We start from the raw sequence: 23,419 nt of genomic DNA, 5'->3' as shown, positions 1-23,419 counted from the left end.
TTTTTTGCCTCCGTCTTCACTCTGGAAGATGAGAAGTGTTTGCCCACTCCAGAACCACTGGTTTTGGGAAGGATGTTGAAAGACCTGAGTCAGATTGAGTTGACGAGAGAGAAGGTTCTACAACTGATAGACAAATTAAAAACTAAGAAGTCACCAGGTCCAGATGGAACTCAAAGTTGAACTTGTGGATCTCCTGACAACAATCTGTAATCTTTCACTGAAATCTGCCTCCGTTCCTGAGGACTGGAAGGTAGCAAATGTCACCCCCATCTTTAAAAAGGGTTCCAGAGGAGATCCGGAAAATTACAGGCCAGTCAGTCTGATATCGATACCGGGAAAGCTGGTAGAAACCATTATTAAGGACAGAATGAGTAGGCACATTGATGAACACGGGTTATTGAGGAAGACTCAGCATGGGTTCTGCAAGGGAAGATCTTGCCTCACTAACCTGTTACATTTCTTTGAAGGGGTGAACAAACATGTGAACAAAGGAGACCCAATAGATGTTGTTTACCTTGACTTCCAGAAAGCTTTTGATAAAGTTCCTCATCAAAGGCTCCTTAGAAAGCTTGAGAGTCATGGAGTAAAAGGACAGGTCCTCTTGTGGATCAAAAACTGGCTAATTAATAGGAAACAGAGAGTGAGTATAAATGGGCAATATTTGCAGTGGAGGATGGTAAGCAGTGGGGTGCAGCAGGGCTCAGTTCTGGGTCCCATGCTCTTTAACTTGTTCATTAATTATTTGGAGTTGGGAGTAAGTGGTCAACATGGCAGATGAAGTTCAGTGTGGCCAAGTGCAAAGTAATGCGCATTGGGGCCAAAAATCCCAGCTTCAAATACAAGTTGATGGGGTGTGAACTGGCAGAGACTGACCAAGAGAGAGATCTTGGGGTCGTGGTAAATAACTCACTGAAAACGTCAAGACAGTGTGCGTCTGCAATAAAAAAGGCCAACGCCATGCTGGGAATTATTAGGAAGGGGATTGAAAACAAATCAGCCAGTATCATAATGCCCCTGTATAAATCGATGGTGCGGTCTCATTTGGAGTACTGTGTGCAGTTCTGGTCGCCGCACCTCAAAAAGGATATTATAGCATTGGAGAAAGTCCAGAAAAGGGCAACTAGAATGATTAAAGGGCTGAAACACTTTCCCTATGAAGAAAGGTTGAAACGCTTGGGACTCTTTACCTTGGAGAAACGTCGACTGCGGGGTGACATGATAGAGGTTTACAAGATAATGCATGGGATGGAGAAAGTAGAGAAAGAAGTACTTTTCTCCCTTTCTCACAATACAAGAACTCGTGGGCATTCAATGGAATTGTTGAGCAGTCAAGTTGGAACGGATAAAAAGAAGTACTTCTTCACCCAAAGGGTGATCAACAAATGGAATTCACTGCCACAGGAGGTGGTGTCTACAAGCATAGCCAGCTTCAAGAGGGGATGTGATAAGCATATGGAGCACAGGTCCATCAGTGGCTATTAGCCACAGTGTATTGCTGGCTGCCCTGTATACTGCCCTGAAGGCAGAATATGGCCCATCATATCAGGCTCAGAGTCCCTTGCGTAGTGCAGACGGCCAAGTGCTCCTCACAGACAAGGCATCCATACTGAACCGGTGGTCGGAGTATTTTCAGGTTCTCTTCAGTGCCAACCGCGTAGTTCAAGATTCAGCAATCCACCTCACCCCACTTCAACCAGTGAAAACAGAGTTGGATGAGATCCCCACCCTAGAAGAGACTGTTAAAGCCATCAAGCAACTGAAAAGTGGCAAGGCAGCAGGAGTTGATGGAATTCCACCAGAGATCTGGAAGCATGGGGGCAGAGTACTACATAGCTCACTTCACAAAGTACTTGTCACCTGCTGGGAACAAGGCAAATTACCACAGGACTTTTGCGATGCAATCATCATCACCCTATACAAGAACAAAGGGGAAATGTCAGACTGCTCCAACTACCGGGGGATAACCCTGCTCTCCATCGCAGGCGGAATCCTTGCCAGAATACTCCTGAACAGACTGGTGCCCACCATTGCAGAAGAACTCCTCCCAGAGAGCCAGTGTGGCTTCAGAGCTAACAGGAGCACCACCGACATGGTATTTGTTCTCAGGCAGCTCCAAGAGAAATGCAGGGAACAGAACAAGGCTCTGTATGTGACTTTTGTCAACCTTACCAAAGCTTTCGATACCGTTAGCAGGAAAGGCCTGTGGCAAATATTGGAACGTTTAGGATGTCCCCCAAGGTTCCTCAGCATGATCATCCAGCTACACGAAGACCAGCGAGGCCAAGTCAGACACTGCAACGACCTCTCGGAGCCCTTCCCAATAGGCACAGGTGTAAAGCAAGGCTGCGTTCTCGCGCCAACTCTCTTTACGATCTTCTTTAGCATGATGCTTCAAAGAGCCGCAGTAGATCTAGATGATGACGATGGTGTCTACATCCGCTATCGCACCGATGGCAGCCTGTTCAACCTGAGGCGACTAAAGGCCCACTCCAAGACAATGGAAAAACTCATCCGAGAGCTACTGTTTGCTGATGATGCTGCACTCGTCTCCCACTCGGTATCAGCTCTGCAGCATATGACGTCCTGCTTTGCAGAGGCTGCCAAGCTATTCGGCCTAGAAGTTAGTCTGAAGAAGACAGAAGTTCTCCACCAGCCTGCACCCCAGAAAGATTATCACCCTCTCTGCATCACTGTGGCTGAATCAGTTCTGAAGACAGTCCAGCAGTTCAGCTACCTGGGGTGCATCATCTCCTCAGATGCCAAGATCGACAAGGAGATTGATAACAGGCTGGCAAAGGCAAACCGTGCATTTGGCCGACTGCACAAAAGAGTGTGGAGCAACAAGCATCTGAAAAAAGGCACAAAGATCAATGTTTACAAAGCGGTTGTGATGACAACCCTCATCTACGGCTCCGAATCGTGGGTTTTATACCGTCATCACCTGCGACTCCTCGAGCGCTTTCATCAGCGCTGCCTTCGCACCATCCTCAACATCCACTGGAGTGACTTTGTGACCAACACTGAAGTCCTCAAGCGGGCGGAGGTTACCAGCATCGAGGCACTGCTGTTGAAGACGCAGCTGCGCTGGGCAGGGCATATTTCTAGGATGGAAAACCACCGCCTTCCCAAGATTGCCCTGTATAGCGAACTCTCCACCGGACATCGAAATAGAGGGGCACCAAAGAAGAGGTACAAGGACTCCTTGAAGAAATCCTTTGGCACCTGTCGCATCAACCATCACCAGTGGTCTGACCTAGCCTCAGATCGCAAAGCATGGAGGCACACCATCCACCAGGCTGTCTCTTCCTTTGAGAACGCATGCATAGCTGGTCTTGAGGACAAAAGGAGATCGAGGAAGAATCGCACTGCTACAGCACCAACCCTAAATCAGACTTTTCCCTGCAGCCGCTGTGCCCGGATCTGCCTGTCCCGCATTGGGCTTGTCAGCCACCAGCGAGCCTGCAGCAGACGTGGACTATTGCACCCTTCTTAAATCTTTGTTCGCGAAGCCAAGCCGAGAGAGAGAGAGAGAGAGAGAGAGAGAGAGAGAGATTGTTGGAACTCTCTGGCTGGGGCAGTGATGCTCTGTATTCTGGGTTCTTGGGGGGGCACAGTGGGGGGGGCTTCTAGCCCCACTTGTGGACCTCCTGATGGCACCTGGGTTGTTGTTGTTTTTTTGTGGCCCCTGTGTGACACAGAGTGTTGGACTGAATGGACCATTGGCCTGATCCAACAGGGCTTCTCTTATGTTCTTAAGCGTTAATCATCCAGTTGGAGATTCAACAGCCTCCTAACATACCTCAAAGGTGTCTGTTGTGGGGAGAGGAAGGGAAGGAGATTACAAACTGCTCTGACACTAAAAGCGAAGAGAAGGGGAAAAATTCCTTCCTTCCTTCCTTCCTTCCTTCCTTCCTTCCTTCCTTCCTTCCTTCCTTCCTTCCTTCCTTCCTTCCTTCCTTCCTTCCTTCCTTCCTTCCTTTTCTTATCCCTCCAAATAACTCACCTGGTCTGCTGCTGGAAGGGTGCAGAGTCTGGGAGTGGGGCAGGATCCATTCCTCGGTCTCTTTTCCATCCCATCTTTTACCCCCCTCCCTCCCTGCTGTTACAGATGTGGGCCACATCTGTGAAGATAGAAGCTGCATTCCCTGAGGCGGAAGGAGCTTCCTTGGAGCAAGGGCAGAAGAGGGCGCAGGCCGTGGAGCGTGCCCAAGACGCCCTCTCCTGTGGTAAGGGCCTTTTGTGCCTGGGTGTGTTTGGGGCAGCCTGTAAGTGTGATTGGTCGAGAGTTCAGGTCAGGGGGAATAATTAAACTCCTTGATGTCATGTTGCTTCATCTTGCTGAAAACCTGATTCTGAAGTTCCCCATGCCAAGAGACACTCTGGAACTCATCCAGACGTGCTCATGTCACATGTGGGCCAAATAGGACAGTGATGTGTCATGTGACATCATTTTACCACCTCCCCCCGCCGCCTTACACGGGACTCCCAGAAGTCTGATATATGCTGGTAGCTTTTGTAATCCCCGAGGCTCAGAGGTCCCTGGTGCTTCTCTTCTGCCTCTCTAAGAATTCAGTGATAAATATTTTAAAATGTGTTGAGTGCACACAGGGCAAGGGGGTGTGTGAAGCAGGGTACAAACCAGCCAATGGAACAGAGAATCCTGAAAAACACTCCTCTTTCCTCCTTTGTCTCACAGGCAGTGGACAGATGCTGTTGAATGGTCGTCTTTTCAGAGGTGTGGAAACAGCTGCTGCATCTCCGGTCCAGGTAGGGGATCTGAGCAGGGCACAGCCTGGGTCCCTCCTCCTTTCTCAGGAGGGGTTTTGCTTCTTCAGTTTCTAGAAGGTTCCCAGGCAAGAGAGGCTCTGAAGGCCACTCCATTTACCCATCCCCAGCCTTACATCCTGTACCTTCCCAGACGGCTCCCTTCCTATGATGAGGGAATCTACTTTTTCTTCCAGGGTCCCTTTACCTTTGGGGAGGTGTCCGTCTCTTTCTCCGAGGCAGAGTGGGCCCTGCTGGATCCAGGACAAAGAACTCTCTACTGGGAAATCATGCTGGAGAACTATAGGAACGTGGCCTCTCTGGGTAAGGATCTTTCCTAGGTGACAAAGGTGCGAATTTTGCCATTGTGATGAGGCTTGTGTCAAAACATTGAACAACAAATACTCCATTTTGAGTCCTTTCCTGCTACTTGCCCAGGGGCAGCTGAGGCCAGTGTTATGGCCATCACCCAAGCTGGAGAAAGTGTCCTGGCCTGAGGCAAAGGTGGGATGAAAGGGATGAAGGGGCCAGATCCTCATCTCTCTGTGGTCTGCCTTTTCAACACTCCTTTCCCCTGGATGGTCTGACTGCTGTTGCACAAAGCTCTTGTGTCAGGAGTTGAGCCCCCAGCCCCATTCAGAGACTCAACAGCCACAGTTCTAAGAGGGGTGATCCGTAGATCTTTTATTGCGTATCGATAAGCAGGAGGAAAACACTTGTCTCTCTGTACCAACAAACATCCGTAGTCCCTGAGTTTTCTTCAAGGTTTCCTTCACAAAACATTTTATACCTTCTAATAACAAAGCTGCCACGGTTAACGTAGGGTCCAAGGGTGATGATGGGTTCCAGAGTTCTTGCTTGTGTCAGTCAGTCAGTCAGTCAGTTTATTGCGGCTCTAGGCCAATCGACAGCAACAACACAACTCATCAATAACAGTACAACACAACACCAAGTTGAAATATAACGTAACAATATAAAACTTGTACATCCATCAAAGTGGTAATAAAATTAGCTGACGTAGGCAACACTTAACTAAAAGCATCTTCTTTCAAAAACAGACAGCATTAAATTTCTTCCTGTCGAGGTCGGTAACATATAGAAACTTAGCAAGATCCAAAGAAAGTTGATCACTCCCATCCCCTAAGAGGAAGTAAATGGTTTGGGCCTGGTTTAAAGATTCAGCTAGCATTAGATGGTTCCGCAAAAGTCTGTACCTTGCCTCTGTATGGAAAAGACAGTTCAGAATAAGGTGGGAAACCGTATCGACCTCCTCCAGGCCGCACGGACAGATCCTGTCTTCTAACGGGATCTTGTGGAAACGGCCCCTCAGTACTGCTGTGTCCAGAATGTTCAGGCGTGCCAAGGACAGCATCCGCCTGATCTTAATTGGCTGTATCTTTTCTAGATACCTGGCACATTTAAGGTCACTTGTAAAAAAGGTTGGGATATACATCCCCCCAACTTTGGCCAGAGATTGTTTTAACTCCAATTCCAGTAATCGGTCTCTGATAATTTCTTTTGCCCCGTTCTTGAACATGAGGGCTAGGGAATCAATATTCAGATCACATTCCTCTAATTTGGAATTTAATTTCCTCAACCAATTGCTGACAAATGAGTCGTAGAAGATTTGGTGTACAATGTCATCCGGATTGGCCAGCACTCTTAAAAGGAGACTCAAACCTCTATTCCACATTACTGTGGAGAGGCTTGGAAGCCCCGTTTCCAGCCTGTTTGCAATAGATGAGGCATATTTTGGCACCTGAAGGATACATCGTACAAACTTCGATTGAACCATCTCCAATTTGGTTATTTTGTTATACAGGAAAATCTCAGCTCCGTACATTAATTGGGGTATAACCTTAGCGTTATAAACCTTAATCGCCGCTAAGGCGTTATAAGCGCCCTTGGAGGTGTAAAACTCCTGCAGAGCGAGCGCCGTACGTTGGGCGTTACAGTGTACGTATCAATGTGCCCTTGGTAAGATCCTGTGTGATGAAAAACAACCCCCAGATATTTGTATGTTTTAACTTGTTTCAGTTTTTCATCATTAAAACGCCAATTCATTTCTCTAAATCTTTTGGTGAAGACTATAATTTTAGACTTGTCCCTGTTAACGACTAGATCTGTGTCCAGACAAAAGAGGGAAAGCATCTTAAGCGACCTGCGTAAACCGACTTGGGTTCTTGACAGTAGTAACACGTCGTCTGCATACATCAAGATGGGCACAGCAATCTTCCCAATCTTAGGGGGATGCAGACCGGGGTCAGTAAAATACCCTACAATGCTATTAATATATAAATTAAAAAGTTGCGGGGCTAGTATACAACCTTGTTTGACACCTTTACTTGTTTGAATTGGATGTGTCAGATGACCTTGAGGTGTGCATTTTACCTGCATACTAGAATTTTCGTACAGTTTCATCATGAGGAATAAAAGTCTACGGTCAATTGATGTACTGTACAGTTGGCGCCACAGCTTGTCCCTTGGAACAGAATCAAAGGCTGCTTTAAAATCTATAAACGCTGCATATAAACGAGAACCCTTTACTGCAGCCTGCTTATCGACTAGGAATTTCAGTATTAGCACGTTGTTCAAGTGAGAACGATTACTTCTAAAGGCTGCTTGTACATTTGCCAGGATGTGATTTTCTTCCATCCAAGTTGCTTGTGGGATTCCGTTACATTTCATCGGTCCACTCCGATGTTCCCTCTAAGCTGCAGAGTCCTGTGAGAATAAATTCTACTTTGTGAGCTACTGGAATGCAAGTTGTGAGCCGCTGCATCAATCACTGTGCTCCGGGGTCCTCCTTCCTGAGCTAAGACAAAAAGGTGTGAGCTGGAGGCTCAAATTCTGTGAGCTAGCTCACGCTGACTCAGTTTAGAGGGAACACTGGTCCAGAGGGTCCTCCCCTCTATTCTTGGATAGAGGAATCCCCCCCAGGATGGGATAATTCCTTTGGAACCCCTTGCTCTGCACCCCAATGTCTGCTCCCTGGCATTAGGGTGGAACCTTCTGGTTCTCCAGAATGTGTATATTGCAAAGGGTATCTTTCAGGCCCTTCATCTTAGATGTTCGGCTCTGTTCCAGAAAATGTGTAAAAAGCACAACTTCCACTCTGCAGTGTCATCCTGACCTTTTAGGCTAGGAAGCTGGAGGTGTGAAAATTGTTTATAGTTCATAGAACCCTAGAGTTGGAGGTTTTTCAACAGAGGCTAGATGGCCATTTACAGTAATGAAGATCCTGTGAATTTAGGGGGAGGTGTTTTTGAGTTTCCTGCCTTGTGCAGGAGGTTGGGCTAGATGACCATGGAGGTCCCTTCCAACTCTGTGATTCTATGTCAAGGAAACAAGCAAGGAATACCCAGGGGACTTTTCTGCTTCACTTCTAAGGAGCTCTTAGATTGGTAGAATGATAAAGCCCGCTGGGTTAGGTGGGAGGAAGTCCTTCTGGGGCCTGGAATCCAGAGGTTGGGCAGCTCCTCTTGGGCAAGAGCTCAGCTGTGGCTCTTGAAAGGCCGTGGTGTCCTTAAATCCTGGGCATTCTGGAAAAAGGTGGGGTGGTTATTTAAGGTCAGCCAAGCTGGACGAGGTCAGAGGGCTGTTAGTCCATTCCTACAGCAGTTATATAGATGCCTTTGGACCTTACCTGCCCCCCCAGGTGATAATAAATCTCTTTCTCTAATTATTCCAGCAGAGGATGGTCAGAGGAATGAGGAGGGACTGCATCCACAACTGCCAGACAGAGTTAATAATAAAGGCATGAAAGGAAACATCAGGGATAAAAGCATACCTAAGAGAAAGAAAGACAGCTGTTTGGTTGAGAAGAGAAGTGGAAGAAAGCGTAACATACATTTTCCAAAGCACAATGTAATGAAGACAAGTAAAACCATTCAGTGTGGAAAGTACTTCAAATATAGATCACAGCTTCCTGTGAAGCAAAGAATACACAGAGGAGAGAAACTTTCAGAGTATGGAAGGAAATTCAATCAGAGTAGAAATCTCCAACAGCATAGAATATGCAAAGATGATAACCGTTTTGAATGCTCAGAGTGTGGAAAGAGATTCAATAGGAATGGCCATCTTCAACTGCATCAAAGAACCCACACAGGAGAGAAACCTTTTGAATGTTCAGAGTGTGGAAAGAGATTCAGTCAGAGTGGCAGTCTTCACTCACACCAAAGAACCCACACAGGAGAGAAACCTTTTGAATGCTTAGAGTGTGGAAAGAGATTCAGTTGCAGTGGCAATCTTCAAGAGCATCAGAGAATCCACACAGGGGAAAAACCTTTTGAATGCTCAGAGTGTGGGAAGAGATTCAGTCAGAGTGGCCATCTTCAAAAGCATCAGAGAACCCACACAGGGGAGAAACCTTTTGAATGTTCAGAGTGTGGAAAGAGATTCAGTCGGAGTGGCCATCTTCAAAAGCATCAGAGAACCCACACAGGGGAGAAACCTTTTGAATGTTCAGAGTGTGGAAAGAGATTCAATCGGAGTGGCCATCTTCAAGAGCATCAGAGAATCCACACAGGGGAAAAACCTTTTGAATGCTCAGAGTGTGGGAAGAGATTCAGTCAGAGTGGCCATCTTCAAAAGCATCAGAGAACCCACACAGGGGAGAAACCTTTTGAATGTTCAGAGTGTGGAAAGAGATTCAGTTGGAGTGGCCATCTTCAAAAGCATCAGAGAACCCACACAGGAGAGAAACCTTTTGAATGTTCAGAATGTGGGAAAAGATTTAGTAGACGTGCTCATCTTCAAAGTCATCAAAGAATACACACAGGGGAAAAACCATTTGAATGCTCAGAATGTGGAAAGAGATTCAGTGAAAGTGGCACTCTTCAAAACCATCAGAGAATCCACACAGGGGAGAAACCTTTTGAATGCTCAGAGTGTGGAAAGAGATTCAGTCAGAGTGGCGGACTTCAATCACACCAAAGAACCCACACAGGAGAGAAACCTTTTGAATGCTCAAGAGTGTGGAAAGAGATTCAGTGAGAGTGGCAGTCTTCAAAGACATCATAGAACCCACACAGGGGAGAAACCTTTTAAGTATTCAGAGTGTGGAAAGAGATTCAGTTCAAATGGCAATCTTCAAGAGCATCAGAGAATCCACACAGGGGAGAAAACTTTTGAATGCTCAGAGTGTGGAAAGAGATTCAGTTGGAGTTCCAGCATTCAAAAGCATCAAAGAATCCATGCAGCAGAGAAACCTTTTGAATGTTCAGGTTGTGGAAAGAGATTCTGTCAGAGTTACAATCTTCGACGGCATCAAAGAACCCACACAGGAGAGAAACCTTTCAATGCTTAGAGTGTGGAAAGAGATTCAGTGAGAGGGGGACTTTTCCACTGCATTAAAGAACCCAGACAGGGGAGAAACCATTTGAATGCTAAGAATGTGGAAAGAGATGCAGTGTGAATTTCAGCCTTGAATGGATTGGCATAGAGGAAGAGGAGGAGGAGGAGGAGAAGATCATATTGGATTTATCAGAAATAGTTTTATTAGGCAAGCAAGCAAACAAGCAAATAATGAAAAAGAAACAAATACATCCAAAACAACAATACGCGAAAAGATGATAAAACACAATAGAACGCAATAGAACGCAATAAAACACAATAGAACACAATAGGAAATACACAACAATACAATTGAAAAGAAAAACCACTACAACTGCAAACTCATTCACACTAAGGAATGGAGAGGATCAATAAACTTCTGTTACTCCAAATCAACACCTTTACTTTTTACCCACTTGTATATGGGATCCCATTCCTCCTGACATTTTTGCACATTACCATCTCTTAATCTTATGGACAATAAATCAGATTCTGCGCCATCTAACAGTTTGGTAATGAATTCCTCTCTGTTGGGGATTTTATTGGTCTTCCAATACTTGGCATAAAGTATTCTGGCAACAGTAACTATGTATAGTAATAGTTTTAGTTTTGTCGTAGGAAAGTTTTGTCTACAGATATTCAAGAGGTATAGTTCTGGTACATGACTAATTTTTATTTTCAAGATTTTTTGTGCCCAAATATTGACTTGGGCCCAGTATTTTCTGGCATCTTCACATTGCCACCAAATATGAAACAAGGATCCTTTAATTTCTCGACACTTCCAACATCTGTTTGAATATGTGGGATATATTCTAGCCAGTCTATCTGGAGTGAGGTACCATCTGTATACCATTTTGTACAGGTTTTCTTTAAAATCTGCTGGTTTTATTAATTTCAAGTTCTGTTTCCATAGTTTTTCCCACTCAACCAAGTCCATGTTAAATCCAAAGTCTTTCAACCAGCGGATCCATGATTCTTTTACAGTCTCATCTTGCATTTTAATTTGGAGCAGCCAATCATAAACCTTGGAGATAATCTTCTGCTTGGCCTCTAAAATAAGGTCCAATTCAATTGGTTTATTCGAAAATCCTTTTTCTTTATCCTTTTGAAATCTTGATTTAAGCTGACATTGTACCCACCAACTCAGCTTGGAAAGTTCTTCCTCGATCAGGGCGTTCTGATCGTCCAACAAGTAGCCATAGTTTTGTTGATTGTCCCAATTATACAAATTAGGGTGGGACAAAGCTTCTATTGGAGATATCCACTTTGGAGTATAAGAATAATGCACTTTGATTTCCAGCCAGGTCCTGTATAGAGATCTTCTTATTTCATGTCTAAGAAAACGGCTGGATCTGTTAGGAGTATGATACCACATATAATTATGCCAGCCTTCCCCCAGACCAGCACCTTCCATGGCCAATAGTCTCTTGTTACTCAACATACACCAATCTCTTAACCACGCAATACAGCAGGCCTTATAGTATAGGTTCCATTCAGGAAGAGCCAGACCACCTCTTAATTTACTGTCCTGTAAAACTTTCAATTTTATTCTGGCTTTCTTACCCTGCCAGATAAACGTCTTGGTCATGCAGTTAAGTTGCTGGAAAAATAACTTGGGTAAAATAATTGGAATTGTTTGGAAAAAGAATAAGATTCTGGGAAGAATGTTCATTTTAATTGTAGCAATTCTGCCTAAGAGTGATATTTGGAGGTCTTTCCATCTGATTAAATCATTGCGAATCTCTTTCAGTATTTTTTCATAATTGTCTCTGTACAGACTCTTTAAATCGTTTGTTAAATAAATTCCAAGGTATTTTATTTTTCTTTCATACTTAAATCCTGAAAGTTGTTCAAGAAGTTCAATTTGGGCTTTATCCATGTTTTTCGCTAAGATTTTCGTCCTAGAGACGTTCAATTTAAAGCCGGAAACTTCTCCATATTCTCTTAATCTTTGTTTTAGAAGAGCTATCGAAGAAATCGGTTGTTCCAAAATAAATACTAAGTCGTCTGCAAACGCCAAGGTCTTGAATTCTTCATTATTTATTCTAGCTCCTTGAATTTTGGGATCTTCTCTAATTTTCTTGATTAAAGGTTCCAACGTCAAAATAAAGAGCAGGGGCGATAGAGGGCACCCCTGTCTGGTGCCTTGTTCTATTTCTATTGGGTCAGACATCACTCCATTGAAATTAACTTTCGCTGCTTGCTTCGAGTAGATTGCTGCAACCATTTTACGAAACTTTTCACCACAACCAACCGCGGCCAATGTCGCTCCCATAAAGTTCCAGTTCACATTATCAAATGCTTTTTCGGCATCCACCATGATACCCGCAAATTGTTTGTCAGGATGGTCTCTGTAATATTCAATCGTATTTAATAGCAGCCTCACATTCTGGCTCATAAGGTGACCCGGAACAAAGCCCGTTTGATCTTCATGGATTAAGCCACCAATTACTTTCTTTAACCTATTTGCTAAAATTGCTGCGAAAATCTTGTAATCGCTATTAAGGAGAGAGATTGGCCTGTAGTTTCTGATTTCTGATGGATCAGTACCTTCTTTATGAATCAGGGTAATTAGAGCTTCTTTCCAGGAGTCTGGGATCTCCCCTGTATTTTGGATACTCTCAATCACTTTTTTGAAAGGCATCAATAATATATCTTCAAAAGCTCTAAAAAACTCAATCGGAAGCCCATCTGGGCCTGGAGTCTTATTACTTTTTTGAATTTTAATCACATCAACAATTTCCTGAATTGAGATAGGATTCTCCAAGGTTGCTTGTTGTTCCCGTGTTAATTGCTTCATTTTAACTTCCTCCAGATAGTCTTGTTTTTGGTCTATTATCGTTTGCTCTTTGTAAAGATTCCGATAAAATTTTTGAATAATATCTTTCATTTGAGAATTCTGAAAAACCTCCTCCTTAGCATCATTTTTCAGGATTTTTATAATCTTTTTCTCCTTTTCCTTCTTCAATTGAATGATATTGGATTTATATCCCACCCTTCACTCTGAATCTCAGAGTGGCTTATGATCTCCTTTACCTTCGTTCACCTGAGCAGATGCCCTGTGAAGAAGGTGGGGCTGAGAGCTCTGTCAGAAGGTGCCCTTTCAAGGACAGCTCTGCTAAAGCAGTGGCTGACCCAAGGCCATTCCAAAAGCTGCAAGTGGAGGAGTGGAAAATCAAACCCTGTTCTCCCAGATAAGAGTGCTCTGGCTGACCCAAGGCCATTCCAGCAGCTGCAAGTGGAGGAGTGGGGAATCCAACCCTGTTCTCCCAGATAAGAGAGCTATGGCTGACCCAAGGCCATACCAGCAGGTGCAAGTGGAGGAGTGCGGAATCCAACCCTGTTCTCCCAGACAAGAGAGCTATGGCTGACCCAAGGCCATTCCAGCAGGTGCAAGTGGAGGAGTGGGGAAATCAAACCCTGTTCTCCCAGATAAGAGAGCTATGGCTGACTCAAGGCCATACCAGCAGGTGCAAGTGGAGGAGTGGGGAATCCAACCCTGTTCTCCCAGATAAGAGAGCTATGGCTGACTCAAGGCCATACCAGCAGGTGCAAGTGGAGGAGTGGGGAATCAAACCCTGTTGTCGCAGATAAGAGAGCTCTGGCTGACCCAAGGCCATTCTAGCAGGTGCAAGTGGAGGAGTGGGGAATCAAACCCGGTTCTCCAAGATAAGAGAGCTATGGCTGACCCAAGGCCATTCCAGCAGGTGCAAGTGGAGGAGTGGGGAATCAAACCCGGTTCTCCCAGACAAGAGAGCTCTGGCTGACCCAAGCCCATTCCAGCAGGTGCAAGTGGATGAGTGGGGAATCAAACCTGGTTCTCCCAGATAAGAGAGCTCTGGCTGACCCAAGGCCATACCAGCAGGTGCAAGTGGAGGAGTGGGGAATCCAACCCTGTTCTCCCAGATAAGAGAGCTATGGCTGACCCAAGGCCATTCCAGCAGCTGCAAGTGGAGGAGTGGGGAATCAAACCCAGTTCTCCCAGATAAGAGAGCTCTGGCTGACCCAAGGCCATTCCAGCAGGTGCAAGTGGAGGAGTGGGGAATCCAACCCTGTTCTCCCAGATAAGAGAGCTATGGCCGACCCAAGGCCATTCCAGCAGGTGCAAGTGGAGGAGTGGGGAATCCAACCCTGTTCTCCCAGATAAGAGAGCTCTGGCTGACCCAAGGCCATTCCAGCAGGTGCAAGTGGAGGAGTGGGGAATCCAACCCTGTTCTCCCAGATAAGAGAGCTCTGGCTGACCCAAGGCCATTCCAGCAGGTGCAAGTGGAGGAGTGGGGAATCCAACCCTGTTCTCCCAGATAAGAGAGCTCTGGCTGACCCAAGGCCATTCCAGCAGCTGCAAGTGGAGGAGTGGGGAATCAAGCCCGGTTCTCCCAGATAAGAGAGCTATGGCTGACCCAAGGCCATTCCAGCAGGTGCAAGTGGAGGAGTGGGGAATCCAACCCTGTTCTCCCAGATAAGAGAGCTCTGGCTGACCCAAGGCCATTTCAGCAGCTGCAAGTGGAGGAGTGGGGAATCAAGCCCGGTTCTCCCAGATAAGAGAGCTCTGCTGACCCAAGGCCATTCCAGCAGCTGCAAGTGGAGGAGTGGGGAATCAAGCCCGGTTCTCCCAGATAAGAGAGCTCTGCTGACCCAAGGCCATTCCAGCAGCTGCAAGTGGAGGAGTGGGGAATCAAACCCGCTTCTCCCAGATAAGAGAGCTCTGCTGACCCAAGGCCATTCCAGCAGGTGCAAGTGGAGGAGTGGGGAATCAAACCCGGTTCTCCCAGATAAGAGAGCTCTGGCTGACCCAAGGCCATTCCAGCAGGTGCAAGTGGAGGAGTGGGGAATCAAACCCGCTTCTCCCAGATAAGAGAGCTCTGCTGACCCAAGGCCATTCCAGCAGGTGCAAGTGGAGGAGTGGGGAATCAAACCCGGTTCTCCCAGATAAGAGAGCTCTGGCTGACCCAAGGCCATTCCAGCAGGTGCAAGTGGAGGAGTGGGGAATCAAACCCGCTTCTCCCAGATAAGAGAGCTCTGCTGACCCAAGGCCATTCCAGCAGGTGCAAGTGGAGGAGTGGGGAATCAAACCCGGTTCTCCCAGATAAGAGAGCTCTGGCTGACCCAAGGCCATTCCAGCAGGTGCAAGTGGAGGAGTGGGGAATCAAACCCGGTTCTCCCAGATAAGAGAGCTCTGGCTGACCCAAGGCCATTCCAGCAGGTGCAAGTGGAGGAGTGGGGAATCAAACCCGGTTCTCCCAGATAAGAGTCTGGACACATAACCACTACACCAAACTGGCTCTCCAGTTGACCCCCCCCCAGGTTCCCCCCCCCCGCCTTCTCTGTGGGGGGGGCTGCTGCAAGAGGGAGGGGAGAGGCTCTGGCAGGGAAGGGCAAGAAGCCTTTGGAAGCCGGGGGGGGGGTGCGGATCCCTTTCCCAGAAGCTCCCGGGCTCTGCCTCTCCCCGCCCCCCCAGGAATATTGGCCCAAACTCCCCCAGCCCGGAGGGGCCACTTTCTGGCTGGCTGAGGGGGGGGGGGGGGGGCTCTGGCGGCCTTTTCTCTCCAAGGCGGGGGGGGGGGGCGCAGAGAAAGGGATGCATCTGACCCTCCTCCGTTTCTAAAGGAGCCCCCTTTTAAAACCAGCCCCCCTGCAGCAGAGTTACTCCCGAGGAGCCCCACTGCGTTGCACAGGGCCGGGCTGAAGCTCTTCCTGGATGGGGGGGGAGGGGGGTGTCGAGTCCGACTCTCTGCGACCCCCTGGACCAACTCCCGCCGGCCCTCCTGCCTCCCACCCTCCTCCCAAGTCTGCTCAAATGCCCGTTTGTTGCATCAGTCACGCTGTCCAGCCATCTCCTCTTGTGCCGCCCCCTTCTTCTTTGGCCTTCTGTCTTTCCCAGGAGCAGGGTCTTCTCCAGGGAGGGCTCCCTCCTCATTGGGTGGCCAAAGGATCTGAGCTTCAGCCTCTGACCTTCCAGGGACCAGTCTGGGTGGATTTCCCTGAGGACTGGCTGACTGGATCTCCTTGCAGCCCAAGGGACTCTCAGGAGTCTTCTCCAGCACCACAGCTCAAGAGCATCTCTTCTTCTGCGCTCGGCCTTCCTTCTGGTCCAGCTCTCACAGCCATGCATGACTCCTGGGAAGACCATCGCTTGGACTACGCGGACTTTTGTTTGCAGGCAGATCTCTCTGCTTTTATTCGACTGCCCAGGTTCGCCACAGCTTTCTGCAGCACAGGAAGGGTTAAAGGAGCCGAGCTGCTGGCTAGAGAGGCCGTGCAATGGGGGGGGGGAGGAAGGCGCATTTCCGGGGGGGGGGGTCGTGGGAGGGGTTTGCATTTGCAGGGCTGCGGAGGGGGCTGCAAAGAAGCAGCTGCAAGAGCTTCCCGGGAGGTCTACTCAGAAGTAAGGCACGGGGGGGGGCAGCCTCGAGATCTTGCAAGGGGGGGGAGGGAGGGGGGTTATCTTTTTCAGCCGCGGGGGGGGGGGGGTGGCAACTCTGGGGAAGTTGCTGGAAATTTGGGCGTGGAGGGAGATTCCGGAAAAGGAGATCTGAGAGGGGAAGAAGGCCACAGAGCCCCCGCCCCCCATCCCAAGACAGCCATTCTCTCGGTGCAGCTGGACTCCTCCTTTGAGCGCCACAGCTGTGAGCCTGACTACGCACCTAGCAGTGCTCTGCAAACTCTGTGCAGGGGGAGAGGAGACATACAGCTGTTGCAGCCACGTTGCCCCCCTCCCCTCCCTCCCTCCACAGCTCACTTGGCAGACTCCATCTCAAATTATAACTCCAGAGATCAGTGTGAGGGCAGGAAGCAGCTGCTTTGGAGGGTGGACTCGATGCCCCCATCCCCTCGCCTCCCCAGGCACCAGCCCCCCCCCCCCCATTGCCAGGAATCTCCTAACCTGGAGTTGGCAACCGTGTGCATTCCGCAGAGTCTCCCACCTCCCCCGGCCCCCCTTCCTCCCAGCAGCCCTGGTGCCCTCACTGGGAGAGGCCTCAGGAAGGGGACTGAGCCCCATTCTCCAAGCAAACCCCACCCCGGGCACAATCCCAGTCTAGGCCAGCGCCAGAGTAACATTCGCCCTACACCAGCAGGGCACCGGGGTGGCTTTGGGTGGGCAGATCTCCTGGCACACTTGGTAGCCCTCAAGAGCTGGGATTGGCTTGTTCCCAAACAGGCTGGAGTCTGGGAAAGGGCCCTTCTGTCAGGGGGAGTTGCCCCCCACCCCCACGGAGTTCTTGCCTGACTCTTCAGGGCTGCTATGGAAGAGATGTGCACCAAGGGAAAGGGGTCACCAGTCTCTCGTGTCCTTTGGGGGCTCTGCTTTCCCTTAGGAATTAGGCCCCAGGACAGACGGAGCCAAAGGGATGAGAAGCTCAGCTTGTAAATTCTCTGAAGAGCCCAACCAAGACACTTCACTTCCCCCCAAAACCAAGCTGGCAATATATATAGCAAAATGATATTAAACCTGTTCTACACACCTCCCAAGATGGTGGCGCAGAGCGGTCAGCTGCAGTATTGCAGTCCAAGCTCTTTGCTCACGACCTGAGTTCGATCCTGCTGGAAGCTGGGTTCAGGTAGCCGGCTCCAGGTTGACTCAACCTTCCATCCTTCTGAGGTTGGTAAAATGAGTCCCCAGCTTGCTGGGGGGGGAAGTGTAGATGACTGGGGAAGGCAAGGGCAAACCACCTCGTAAAAAGTCTGCCGTGAAAACGACGTGATGTGACATCACCCCAGAGTCTGAAACGACTGGTGCTTGCACAGGGGACGACCTTTACCTTACAGACCACAAGAAGCCCTTTTTTTATTTCCAAAAAGTTTTATTAGTTTCAGAAAAAGATAGGGATGGGGAATGGGAAAATAAAAAGCACAATACATTCCGGTATTATTTTGCATAGGAATGCTTTCAAAAAGCTTAATTCTACAATAATTTCTTTACATAAATTATCCCCTATTATTTTGGCTCAACTACACAGAACCCCTTTTTTTCTTATCCACCCGAGTAATTCTAATTTGTCCCCCAAGCATATGAAGGTTTGTGGGTTTTGGTGGTGTATTTCTATTCTCATTTTTCTTTGTGACACGTTACTGCCTGTCTCTCTCCTTCCCCCAGAGAGAAGCCTCTCCAGACACGAGGGAATAGACGGCCATCTAACAGCAGTGCTGATCCTGTGAACTTAAAGGGAGTCCACTGTGGCGCAGAGTGGTAACGCTGCAGTACTGCAGTCGGAGCCCTCTGCTCATGACCTGAGTTCGATCCCAGAGGAAGCTGGGTTCAGGTAGCCGACTCCAGGTCGACTCAGCCTTCCGTCCTTCCGAGGTCGGTACTCAGCTTGCTGGGGGGAATGGGTAGATCAGGGGTGGGCAACGGTAGCTCTCCAGATGTTTTTTGCCTACAACTCCCATCAGCCCCAGCCATCATGGCCAATGGCTGGGGCTGATGGAAACTGTAGGCAAAACACATCTGGAGAGCTACCGTTGGCCACCCCTGGTGTAGATGACTGAGGAAGGCAATGCACCACCTCATAAAAAGTCTGCTGTGAAAACCTTGGGAAAGCAACGTCACCCCAGAGTCGGAAATGAGTGGTGCTTACACAGGAGACTACTTTTACCTTTTCTTAGTCCACTCTGCAAGCACCAGTTGTTTCGACTCTGGGGTGACTTCGCATCACGATGTTCCCACGGCAGACTTTTTAATGGGGTGGTTTGCCATTGCCTTAGGGGAGGTATTTGTGAATTTCCTGCATTGTGTAGGCGGTTGGACTAGATGACCCTGACGTCTCTTACAACTCTATGATTCTATGGATGAAGGCACCTTTCCACAGACGGAGGTGACTCAGTGGAAGGGGCAGGAGATGGAAGAGCAGGACCCAGAAGGACCTGGGACTGGCAAGAGAGCAAGCAAAGGGCTCCTTCCCCTCCAAGCTGAGAGTGGTGCTGAATTCTGGGAAAGGGCTGTGCCAGAGATTATGTCTAAGGACACTGTGACCTCAGAAGTGCATTGCAAACTCTTCCGGCAGTTCTGCTATGATGAGTCTGATGGGCCCCGAGAGGTTTGCAGCCAGCTCCATGGACTTTGCAGCCAGTGGCTGGAGCCGGAGAGGCACACCAAGAAGCAGATCGTGGACCTGGTGATCCTGGAGCAGTTCCTTACTCTCCTGCCCCAGGAAATGCAGGGCTGGGTCAGAGGATGTGGGCCGGAGACCAGTTCCCAGGCGGTGGCCCTGGCCGAAGGTTTCCTCCTGAGCCAGGCAGAGGAGAAGAGGCAGGCAGAACAGGTGAGGAGGGGATTCCCTCCAGGTATGTCCAGTTCAAACAATAATACCCGGCCTTTTTCTAAAGGTTCCCTGCCAGACGTTTGTTCAAGCGTTAATCATCCAAATGGGAGATTGAACAGCCTCCTAACTTACCTTTCAGGGTGTCTGTTGTGGGGAGAGGAAGGGAAGGAGATTGTAAACTGGTCTGAGACTGCAAGTGAAGGAATCCTTCCTTCCTCAGCCTCTTCTACTAGAGAATTTCTTCTCCCTCTCCCACCAGGTCAGCTGCTGGAAGGCTGCAGAGTCTGGGAGTGGGGCAGGATTCATTCCTTGGTCTCTTTCCATTCCATCTCTTACCCCCTCCCTCCCTGCTGTTACAGATGTGGGCCTCATCCATGAAGAAAGAAGTTGCAATCCCTGAGGCGGAAGGAGCTTCCTTGGAGCAAGGGCAGAGGGCACAGACCGTGGAGCGTGCCCAAGATGCCCTCTCTTGTGGTAAGGGCCTTTTGTGCCTGGGTGTGTTTGGGGCAGCCTGTAAGTGTGATGGGTCGAGAGTTCAGGTCAGGGGGAATAATTAAACTCTTTGATGTCATGTTGCTTCATCTTGCTGAAAACCTGATTCTGAAGTTCGCCATGCCAATAGACACTCTGGAACTCATCCGTATTACCCTCGAGTCTCCAGATGTGCTCAAGTCACATGTGGGCCAAATGGGACAGTGATGTGTCACATGACATCATTTTACCCACCTCCCCGCTTCCCGGCAGACTTACACCGGTCTCCCAGAAGTCTGATATATGCTGGTAGCTTTTGTGTTTCCTGAAGCTCAGAGTTCCCTGGTGCTTCTCTTCTGCCTCTCTAAGAATTCAGTGAGAAATATTTTAAGATGTGTTGAGTGCACACAGGGCAAGGGGGTGTGTGAAGCAGGGTACAAACCAGCCAATGGAACAGAGAATCCTGAAAAACACTCCTCTTTCCTCCTTTGTCTCACAGGCAGTGGACAGATGCTGTTGAATGGTCGTCTTTTCAGAGGTGTGGAAACAGCTGCTGCATCTCCGGTCCAGGTAGGGGATCTGAGCAGGGCACAGCCTGGGTCCCTCCTCCTTTCTCAGGAGGGGTTTTGCTTCTTCAGTTTCTAGAAGGTTCCCAGGCAAGAGAGGCTCTGAAGGCCACTCCATTTACCCATCCCCAGCCTTACATCCTGTACCTTCCCAGACGGCTCCCTTCCTATGATGAGGGAGTTTTCTTTTTCTTCCAGGGTCCCTTTACCTTTGGGGAGGTGTCCATCTCTTTCTCCGAGGCTGAGTGGGCCCTGCTGGATCCGGGACAAAGAGCTCTCTACTGGGAAGTCATGCTCGAGAACTATGGGAATGTGGCTTCTCTGGGTAAGGATCTTTCCTAGGTGACAAAGGTGCGAGTTGCTGTCATTGTGATGAGGCTTGTGTCAAAACACTGAACAAAAAATACTCCATTTTGAGTCCTTTCCTGCTACTTGCCCAGGGGCAGCTGAGGCCAGTGTTGTGGCCATCACCCAAGCCGGAGAAAGTGTCCTGGCCTGAGGCAAAGGTGGGATGAAAGGGATGAAGGGGCCAGATCCTCATTTCTCTGTGGTCTGCCTTTTCAACACTCCTTTCCCCTGGATGGTCTGACTGCTGTTGCACAAAGCTCTTGTGTCAGGAGTTGAGCCCCCTGCCCCATTCAGAGACTCAACAGCCAGAGTTCTAAGAGGGGTGATCCGTATATCTTTTATTGCATATCGATAAGCAGGAGGAAAACACTTGTCTCTCTGTACCAACAAACATCCATATTTCCTGAGTTTTCCTCAAGGTTTCCTTCACAAAACATTTTATACGTTCTAATAACAAAGCTGGCACGGTTAACGTAGTGCCCAAGGGTGATGATTGGTTCCAGAGTTCTTGCTTGTGGCATTCCGTTACGTCCTGTGAATATAGGGGGAGGTGTTTTTGAGTTTCCTGCCTTGTGCAGGAGGTTGGGCTAGATGACCATGGAGGTCCCTTCCAACTCTGTGATTCTATGTCAAGGAAACAAGCAAGGAATACCCAGGGGACTTTTCTGCTTCACTTCTAAGGAGCTCTTAGATTGGTAGAATGATAAAGCCCGCTGGGTTAGGTGGGAGGGAGGCCTTCTGGGGCCTGGAATCTAGAGGTTGGGCAGCTCCTCTTGGGCAAGAGCTCAGCTGTGGCTCTTGAAAGGCTGTGGTGTCCTTAAATCCTGGGCATTCTGGAAAAAGGTGGGGTGGTTATTTAAGGTCAGCCAAGCTGGACGAGGTCAGAGGGCTGTTAGTCCATTCCTACAGCAGTTATATAGATGCCTTTGGACCTTACCTGCCCCCCCAGGTGATAATAAATCTCTTTCTCTAATTATTCCAGCAGAGGATGGTCAGAGGAATGAGGAGGGACTGCATCCACAACTGCCAGACAGAGTTAATAATAAAGGCATGAAAGGAAACATCAGGGATAAAAGCATACCTAAGAGAAAGAAAGACAGCTGTTTGGTTGAGAAGAGAAGTGGAAGAAAGCGTAACATACATTTTCCAAAGCACAATGTAATGAAGACAAGTAAAACCATTCAGTGTGGAAAGTACTTCAAATATAGATCACAGCTTCCTGTGAAGCAAAGAATACACAGAGGAGAGAAACTTTCAGAGTATGGAAGGAAATTCAATCAGAGTAGAAATCTCCAACAGCATAGAATATGCAAAGATGATAACCGTTTTGAATGCTCAGAGTGTGGAAAGAGATTCAATAGGAATGGCCATCTTCAACTGCATCAAAGAACCCACACAGGAGAGAAACCTTTTGAATGTTCAGAGTGTGGAAAGAGATTCAGTCAGAGTGGCAGTCTTCACTCACACCAAAGAACCCACACAGGAGAGAAACCTTTTGAATGCTTAGAGTGTGGAAAGAGATTCAGTTGCAGTGGCAATCTTCAAGAGCATCAGAGAATCCACACAGGGGAAAAACCTTTTGAATGCTCAGAGTGTGGGAAGAGATTCAGTCAGAGTGGCCATCTTCAAAAGCATCAGAGAACCCACACAGGGGAGAAACCTTTTGAATGTTCAGAGTATGGAAAGAGATTCAGTCGGAGTGGCCATCTTCAAAAGCATCAGAGAACCCACACAGGGGAGAAACCTTTTGAATGTTCAGAGTGTGGAAAGAGATTCAATCGGAGTGGCCATCTTCAAGAGCATCAGAGAATCCACACAGGGGAAAAACCTTTTGAATGCTCAGAGTGTGGGAAGAGATTCAATAGGAATGGCCATCTTCAACTGCATCAAAGAACCCACACAGGAGAGAAACCTTTTGAATGTTCAGAGTGTGGGAAGAGATTCAGTCAGGGTGGCCATCTTCAAAAGCATCAGAGAACCCACACAGGGGAGAAACCTTTTGAATGTTCAGAGTGTGGAAAGAGATTCAATAGGAATGGCCATCTTCAACTGCATCAAAGAACCCACACAGGAGAGAAACCTTTTGAATGTTCAGAGTGTGGAAAGAGATTCAGTCAGAGTGGTAGTCTTCAATCACACCAAAGAACCCACACAGGAGAGAAACCTTTTAAGTGTTCAGAGTGTGGGAAGAGATTCAGTTGGGGTGGCAATCTTCAAGAGCATCAGAGAATCCACACGGGGGAGAAACCTTTTGAATGCTCAGAGTGTGGAAAGAGATTCAGTCACAGTTCCACCCTTCAGAAGCATCAAAGAATCCATGCAGCAGAGAAACCTTTTGAATGTTCAGGTTGTGGAAAGAGATTCAGTCAGAGTAGCAATCTTCGACAGCATCAAAGAACCCACACAGGAGAGAAACCTTTGAATGCTTAGAGTGTGGAAAGAGATGCAGTGTGAATTTCAGCCTTGAATGGATTGGCATAGAGGAGGAGGAGGAGGAGGAGAAGATGATATCCCACCCTTCACTCTGAATTTACCTTTGGATTTGGATTAATTCTCCTTCCTCCTCCCTCTTTCCTGGCAGTGCTCATCAGGTAATTCTACCCGCCCCAGAATCCTGCGTGGAAGCTTGAAAAATTTCTCCTGTAGCAAAATCCCCTTTCCTTTCCTTTGAGGTAG

The 23,419-nt window shown here is 48.1% G+C and overlaps 2 protein-coding genes across 2 annotated transcripts; both read left to right on the top strand.

Annotated features, from left to right (window-relative positions):
* Nucleotides 1-8,634: 8,634 nt before the first annotated feature.
* Nucleotides 8,635-10,051, top strand: LOC132571037 (zinc finger protein OZF-like; the record flags this gene model as incomplete). Its single annotated transcript, XM_060237667.1, has 2 exons — nt 8,635-9,738; nt 9,824-10,051. Coding segments are annotated over exons 1-2 (1,332 nt in total), but the record flags the coding sequence as incomplete, so codon positions are not given.
* Nucleotides 10,052-18,881: 8,830 nt separating this feature from the next.
* Nucleotides 18,882-23,161, top strand: LOC132571036 (gastrula zinc finger protein XlCGF57.1-like; the record flags this gene model as incomplete). The annotated part of the gene is made up of 5 exons (XM_060237666.1): nt 18,882-19,133; nt 19,718-19,832; nt 20,329-20,399; nt 20,594-20,720; nt 21,726-23,161. Coding segments are annotated over exons 1-5 (2,001 nt in total), but the record flags the coding sequence as incomplete, so codon positions are not given.
* Between the last annotated feature and the right edge of the window lie 258 nt (nt 23,162-23,419).

Source organism: Heteronotia binoei, chromosome 5 (assembly GCF_032191835.1).
Source record: "Heteronotia binoei isolate CCM8104 ecotype False Entrance Well chromosome 5, APGP_CSIRO_Hbin_v1, whole genome shotgun sequence".
NCBI classification, from domain to species: Eukaryota; Metazoa; Chordata; class Lepidosauria; order Squamata; family Gekkonidae; genus Heteronotia; species Heteronotia binoei.
Note: the sequence above shows the minus strand (reverse complement) of the source record. Positions and strands in the feature narration are given on the sequence as shown.